Here is a 7,633-nt window from a genome sequence, read left to right on the forward strand (position 1 = left end):
ATATTTTTAATAGTTTAAATTTAATAAAAATAAATATTATTAATTATTAAAAATATCAATATAATATTTATATAAATAATAAATATAAAAATTAAATTGAAATTAAGATAATAAGAATTGTCATTCACATTACAGTGAAGTGAAGGACTTGGTATGGAATGATAATTTCTTTTATAAAAATAAAATTAAAAAATTAAAAAACTTAAAAGAAACTATAAATTAATACATGACATGCTAATAATTTCTTTTTTTAAAATAACTTAATTAAAATATTTTTTCAAAAGTTAAGATAGAATTAAAACTTAAAAAAAAATAAAAATTAACTTAACACGGTTAAACCAAAACGGAACCGAGTAAAGAAAAGCATATTAAAAACAAGGGCATTTTATAAATAAGAAAAATAAAGTAATTATTGAAAGAAAAAAGGATTAGCTTAGAAAAGGGTTTTTTCTGGTGGGTAAGGAAACAAGGTCTAGTGAGAGCAAGGGTTTTTGTCAGGTAATATACGGCGATAGCCGGGCAGTGCAGTGCTGACGCCGATGGGGAGCACGGCGGTGGAGAAGACGGAGGAGGTACTCCGCAGCGAGATCGATGAGCTTCTTCGCCAACAACGCGAGGTTTTCTTCCTCTCTTTACACGGATATCTTAAATGTGTTGGATTCTTTCTAATGTTTGTTGATTTTGTAGATTACGGAGAGGCTTCGAGATCCTCGAGGTCTTCGCAGAGGTGCCTTAGCGGGGCCTGCTCTTCGAACTAACGGCGGTGTTCGCCAAAGACCCTTCATTCGCCCTGTTAGTATTTCTGAATTCCCTCTCTTCACTCTCTCATTAGGGTTATTTCCCAATTTCTTCATTCTTGTCAGTGTTGGATTTGAGTAGATTAATATCATGGTGTTAGATTTAATTGTATTGATACTTTTAATTTACTGTTCAGGGAGACAGGAATGATTCCGAAGATCAACCTCCTGCGAAACGTCGGCTTTCATCCACTGTGGTTAAGGTGTTGTTACTTATTTCTTGAATCTAGTTGTGTCTGCTTGGCACTTCGATTTTTAAGTTTTTTTTTCCTCTCTTGTCTTTTCGGGGCTTTATATTCCCATATTCGATTGTTTATAATGTGAGAAATGGGGTGGGTGTGTTGCTTCAAAATTCGCCTGTGGTGTTAGCTCAGGGAAAAACATTGTTGTGGTGGGCCTCCCCCTGTACATCCTTCTCCCACAAGGGGAAATATAGGATGTGTTTTTAACTAAAGCTGTATTTGGGAATGAAGGTTGATGATGGTGAGTTGCCTGAAGATGCTGATGCAGGACAGGATGGAAAGGAAAAGGATTCAGCTATTGAAGGTGTGAATGGGACCGGTGCAGTGGTCCAGAGTGATAGGAACCTTTTCAATTCTCACCAAAGTGGATGGTCTAAGAGAGATGGCAATCAAAGAACTTCCAAGGTGGTAAAGAGAAATGTGTTATCTTCCATGTGATTGTTGGTTTAAAGTTGTATATCTAAAACTTTAGCCGGTTGTCCATGCCAGGTTTCTGATATCCCCGCGGAACATGTTCCAAGGGTACTGCCAAAGAATGAGGATCCCAGTTTGGTTAATAGGAATAAAAGAATGTTGGGCCAGCTTCTGGGAACTCTGGAGGTATATGTTAAATTAGTTGCTAGGTTTTAGGACATCTCTATAAGCTCAAATATGTAGTTTATTTATTGTGCACATTTAAATTCTCTCACTCATCGCATTCTCTCAAAAAATGCTTTTAACTTGAATTTTCTGTCTCACACTGTTTTAATGTCACTTTTAACGTTCGTACGAGTGTTTTTCTGTCATGTAAGCATGTTTCTCTGATTTATTCATCAACTCCATTTGTTTATATTATTATTTCTATATTTTACATGTCCTTTATTCTGAACTATTTCAGAAATTCCGAAAGGAGGACATGCAACTCTCCGGAACAGAGGCATATATGCGAAGATCCAATTCCTTGCAAAGAGTAAGTTCTTTGCAGTACCCAATGTCATCACTGTCTATAAATATAATAACGGCCTTGAAAAAAAATTCAGTGAGCCTATCTTGTTTACAAGGTTATGTATAATTTTGAACTATACCTCTGGATAAATTGTGACTATCACCTTTGTTAATAGCAATATGATTTGATATTTTATAAGATACTTACTGAAACATTTTGATGAATGAATATTTTTAGATCTTTTTATTTTAGATAAATAATCATTTTGAATGTTCCTAATATATAGATTTTTTATGCTGTCAACTAGGTTTTGTTATGTTTTCATCTTTCATTAAGCCACTGCCTTGCATTGATAGCCGCAACATCTAAGTGTGTTCATGTGTTAATATAAGACATAGAAATAAATATTTATCTTTTATTAAGTCAATTCCTTGCATCGGTAACCACGGCATATGTAGGTGTGATCATATGTAAGTCAAGTTTAAATAATGCTCTTTATTAAGTTTTCTCTTTATCTCTGTCATGCTTGAAATTAATGTTGCCGTTGGCCACTTCAGATTATCGGACCTAGTTGCTGTTTCCCTCCTTAATCTATTGACATTACATCAATTTTTCACCCAGCCTAACCAAATTTGCCATCAATCTTAGTGGTTAGTGACAGTGTATGATGCTCAGATGACTAGCGGCTGGGATTGTAATGCCTGGCAATTGAATGGACAAGTTTTATATGGTCCAAAGTCCCAAAAAAGGCTGTTACAACTTCTTTTAATGGCAACGTGTACATTCATGTGACTGTGATATGTACCTGAAAATGTAGCCAGAGTTATTGATTGTTCCAATTTAGTTGACCAAGGATAAAATTAACGAAGTAGTGAATCAGTGACTAGATTGTGGGTGCAATGTGCCATCATATAATTATATGAGGGTTGTTTCAATGCAATACTTTATGTTATGACGATTTCAAGCTGTCTGAGCAGCATGTCAATCACTGAATTTTTCTTGCCGCTTTGTCTTCTCTCGCTCTTATAATAGAATCCAAAGCTTCAGAATAATCTCATATACCTTGAAATTATTTCCTAGGCAGAGCAAAGGGCACGAGAAGAAAGTGAAAGGCTTAGGAAAGAAGAGCGTGAACAGATTGCTGAAAAACGAAGGAGAGACTTGGTTGGCTTTCGATGATAACTATTACTTTGCTATTCATAATAGTCAACAAGTTCCATGTTGATCCTCACTAACAAATATATTATTTCTTTTATTCTCATCAGACCCTTAGGGCTCGTGTGGCTGCTAAGACAGAAGAAAAGAAATTGGAGTTGCTGTTTCTTCGCTGGAGTGAGCATCATAAAAGACTAAGCAATTTTATAAGGTTTGTCCTATTCAATTGTAAACTAATGAGGCATGAGTCTATATCATGTAGTATCTTCCAATCTGGTCTAGTTATATCTGACATCAAATCATGTATACTATGCAGGTTATTTTTAATTTTGGTCCAAAAGTGTCCATATTCACATTTTATTCAGACGAAGATAAGTTTCTATTCATGTGCATTGTAATGTTGACTCAACTTGATGACTGGATGTTTCCTGCCAATTGCAGGATTTTAGGTAGACATGTGATAGTTTTTATTTGAACTTTTTCGTACTTCTTTGATTGATTGTTGCCTGTATGTTTTTAGGACTAAAGCAGAACCTCCAATCTACTATTTGCCTAACAAGCCCTTGGATGAAGATCCAACGTCACTTGAGAAGCGCAGAGAAGAGGTTGCTAAATTTAGACATTCGATTTCTCTTGGTCTTCATCTTAAAACATCGTTTTTGAACTCTATGATGTTATTTTTTGTTGTTAAATTGGTGCTTACGAGTGCTTGCTCACTACCACACTAGATTCAGGATTATGGCATTTTATAACATTATTTTTTCTTGGTAATATGTATACCCTTTTCAATCTGCAGGCATTCCTAGAATGGAAGAATGCAAGAAGAGAGGAAGTGTCTGAGTACCAGAAACAGATTGGGGAGCAGTACCTTTCCAATGTTGAGAAGGAATTGGAGAGATGGCATAATGCACGGAACGCAAGGAAAGCGAATAATGACCAGAATTTACAGGAGACTATGGACAAAGAGTTGGATACACACAGGCTGGAGCATGGTCCCAAGAAAAGAAAGATCCCAGATGGAAACAATAATGAAGATGATGATGATGTGGAAGATATAAATGTGGGGGAGGATGACATGATGGATGATGAATTAGAGGATGACTCTGGTAGGAGGGTTGATGAAACAACAAAGTCGGAAGCTGGTAACGCCATTGCAGATCCTGCAGCTGATGCCGACAATGCAGAAGGGAAGTGATCTCGCACAAGGTCACAATTTTCATTAGTTCTGAGTTACATTTGTTTTTGTAGTTTATTCCTTGCAATTTAAGTTTACGTATTTGGACTTGCAGCCTTTCTATTTTCTGGTATTAACCTGAACTTTATGTATACACTTGTTCTCTTTGTACTGTTAACATCCTTTGGAGAAGGAGTTTGAAGATTTAAAAGCTTGGTGTAGTTTTCTTCACTTGGGCAATTGGTACAAAATTGAATTGTAGGATGAAACATCCCTCATGCATGAAGTAAATATTCAGATGGTGTGGTTTGATTCATAGTGACAGAAGTGATTTTCAGTGTTCTGGTATTAATGTTTGGCATAGAATATTTTACCTTCAAGTGTGTAACTAACTAAAATCTCTGTTCTCTTATAGCCTTAAAAGTGAACATATATTTAAGAATACTCCCGTCATTGATTATGAAAATCCATGGAGTTTTTTAGTTTCAAGTATATGCTAGACATAGGATAGGATAAATATTGCTAATTTTGCTGTAAGAAAAATGATTTTACTAATAATTAATAAACAAATAAGTATATATTGCCGATAAATTCTCTCGTTTTTTTTTATTATATAAAATTGGTCCATATCTTGATTAACATTGAAAATTTACACTGATTTTATTTTACTAAATTTTTAGAGTTGATATCGGTAAGATGAAATTTATTCATTCTAACAAATGGTAAAGATTGTCTGCTTACTAAACTGTACATTTTTACATAATTGGTACATGCGCGCTCGCGCGCACACACAAAAATAATAATAATAACAGGCTATAGAATGAGCAGAAACTTTGAAAGCAAAACACGATCGAGTTATAAAGTCATTTTGAGATTCCATTAAAAAAAAAAGCAATCACAAAACTTGTTTATTCATCCATCATTAATTGCCATAAGCTCTCTTTTGATATAAACATGATCAATCCGCGAAATAGTTTTTTTTAATAAAAATCTTAAAATTTAAAATACTTGATGTTACACACTTCTTTCAATTTCAATATTGGAAAACCCTAGTCTCAAAGCTCAGTGAAAGGGGGTATAAATTAGGTAAATGGATAATTGAAAGAGAAGAAGGGATTTACGTACCTACGATCCTCAAAGTAATAAACATCCCTTGAAGAGGAATTACATTGAAAGGCAATCAAAATCACATAGTTGGTTAGACAACCTTTTCTTCTGTTGTTCCTTTCGAGCATTGGGAAAACATTAAGGTTCATTCCACTCCGAAAAAACAGATGTTTGTTGTCCTCAACTTTGATCTTATTGAAATCCTTTTTTTTTTCTGCTAAGAAAGCTTTGCAAATAACAATAATTAAATTTCAAGTAATAAAAAAATTCATATCACCATATTTACTATACTCTATTATTAATCATTTAGACAGTGAAAAAAATTTGAACCTATTTGTTATATATTTAAAAAAAATCCAATTAAAACTACTTAAAATCTAATGATCTAATTAAATTTTTAGAATAAATATGAGATCGAATCGAATGTTTAAACCATCATTTTATAAGATACAATGTTTCCTTCATTCAACAATTCATGAGACAACAAATGTAGGTTTAATTATCTAAAATATTAAATTAATAATATTATCACTTTGAAGCACATTTTTTTTCCCATTTGTCTTAAAATTATTTATCTATTTTAAAAAAATAACATATGTATTGAAAAGTGTATATATATATATATATATATATATATATATATATATATATATATATATATATATATATAATATGTTGTTTTTAAGTTTATATAAAAAGAATATTAAATCTTAGACACAGTAGATGAAGGGAACAAATTTTTAGCCGTGAGCATATTAAATTTCAATGTCTATTCAATATAGCATAAAACTCCCATGGATCAAGTGAAATCATTATATTTTACCATTTTGAAGAATAGGAACACCAACTTTAAATCTTCATATATGAGGAATCCATAATCAAATATCACAAGCGACAATAACTAATTTAATATGGTGATATTGCAATTATAATACATAAAGTCAACATGTATAAATATAATAACATTGTTTGTTTATTTGAAATTTGCAATTATATTCATTCAATAAAATAATATTACGTTACATTTTCCTCATATTTGTTTTTTCTTTTACAACCTCTATGGCAGTAGTTATGCAATTCTTTTTTATATTATATAAGTATTTGATTAATATGAATGATATTTTCTGAACATGTTGTGCTCTATGGTGAGAAGTATGCTGAAAGAGAAGTCGATTCCATCTTAATCTTGGGGAGAATCTATGGTTAGAAAATATTTATAAGATGAATGAGCAACTAGAACACATATGTCTATATGAGAAACTTTCTTTCAAATATTTGTCTACCTGATTCTTTGATGGTTGATACATGAGAAGAATTTGAGAAAAAAAGTTTACAACAAATATATGACAAGATTTAAGATTTAAATACGTCTAATTGAATTTTATAATATTATATGAAAAAGAAAATTTAAAAATTATAAATTATAAATTATAAATATAACTGAAAAATTTAGAAAATTAAATAAATAATAATTTTATTTTTAATTTTATAAATTCTTTTTTCGTGATATACCTAGATCAATTATTTTTTAGTAATTCATGCAATTATACACAAACATCTGAATTTCTAGTTTCTTTTAGGATCTTCTTAATGTGTAATTAAAAATATTTTTTCAACAACTTAAATCCACATCTGAATCTATTTTCACATAAAACATAAAATCTACTTCTAAAATTATCAACAAGGGAAATAACAATTTGAGTTGCATTAAGTCACATGCGACTCAACCAAAAACACACTATTTAACTCTAAAAAGAGATAGAAAAAAACTTATTTTATAAACGATTTTGATTAAATAAAATTGGAGCATTCTCCATTATAATTTAAATGATAAGCTCTGAAAAAAAAAATGAAAGATAAGTTTTATCTTAAAAACAATTCTTCTTTAAATTAATATTTTCATCTTGAATTCGCTCACGAAATATAAGAAGGATTTATGCCATCTAAAATATTATCCACTATAAAATCTAAAACTTTTATTACAATTTTATTCTTTAAAAACCGTTTTCAAAATTTAAAAATATATATTTAAATTACTCCTAGGTTGAATTTATAAACACATATAAAATTATTTTAAAAATAAATATCAGTAGATATTGGAGCAATAGAATTGACTTGAGAAAAGTCTTGAAAACAGTGAAAAAGTAGAGAAATGATGAGACAGCACAAGAGAAGCATCCTACCCCACACTATTACATCTCTTCTTCTCCACTGCTTTCATTTCTTTTCATAA

General features: G+C 31.3%; 1 protein-coding gene across 1 annotated transcript; it reads left to right on the forward strand.

The window, feature by feature from the left end:
- The first annotated feature begins 423 nt into the window (after positions 1–423).
- Positions 424–4,524, forward strand: LOC124839137 (protein-protein interaction regulator family protein). The gene is made up of 10 exons (XM_047314870.2): positions 424–617; positions 688–792; positions 935–1,000; positions 1,271–1,444; positions 1,529–1,639; positions 1,917–1,988; positions 3,045–3,128; positions 3,230–3,330; positions 3,640–3,724; positions 3,916–4,524. Exons 1-10 carry the CDS (start codon positions 540–542, stop codon positions 4,312–4,314), a joined length of 1,275 nt encoding a protein of 424 aa, XP_047170826.1. The 5' UTR covers positions 424–539; the 3' UTR covers positions 4,315–4,524.
- The last annotated feature ends 3,109 nt before the right edge of the window (positions 4,525–7,633 follow it).

This window comes from Vigna umbellata, chromosome 1, assembly GCF_029865625.1.
Source record: "Vigna umbellata cultivar VRB3 chromosome 1, Vumbellata_1.0, whole genome shotgun sequence".
Lineage (NCBI taxonomy): Eukaryota > Viridiplantae > Streptophyta > Magnoliopsida > Fabales > Fabaceae > Vigna > Vigna umbellata.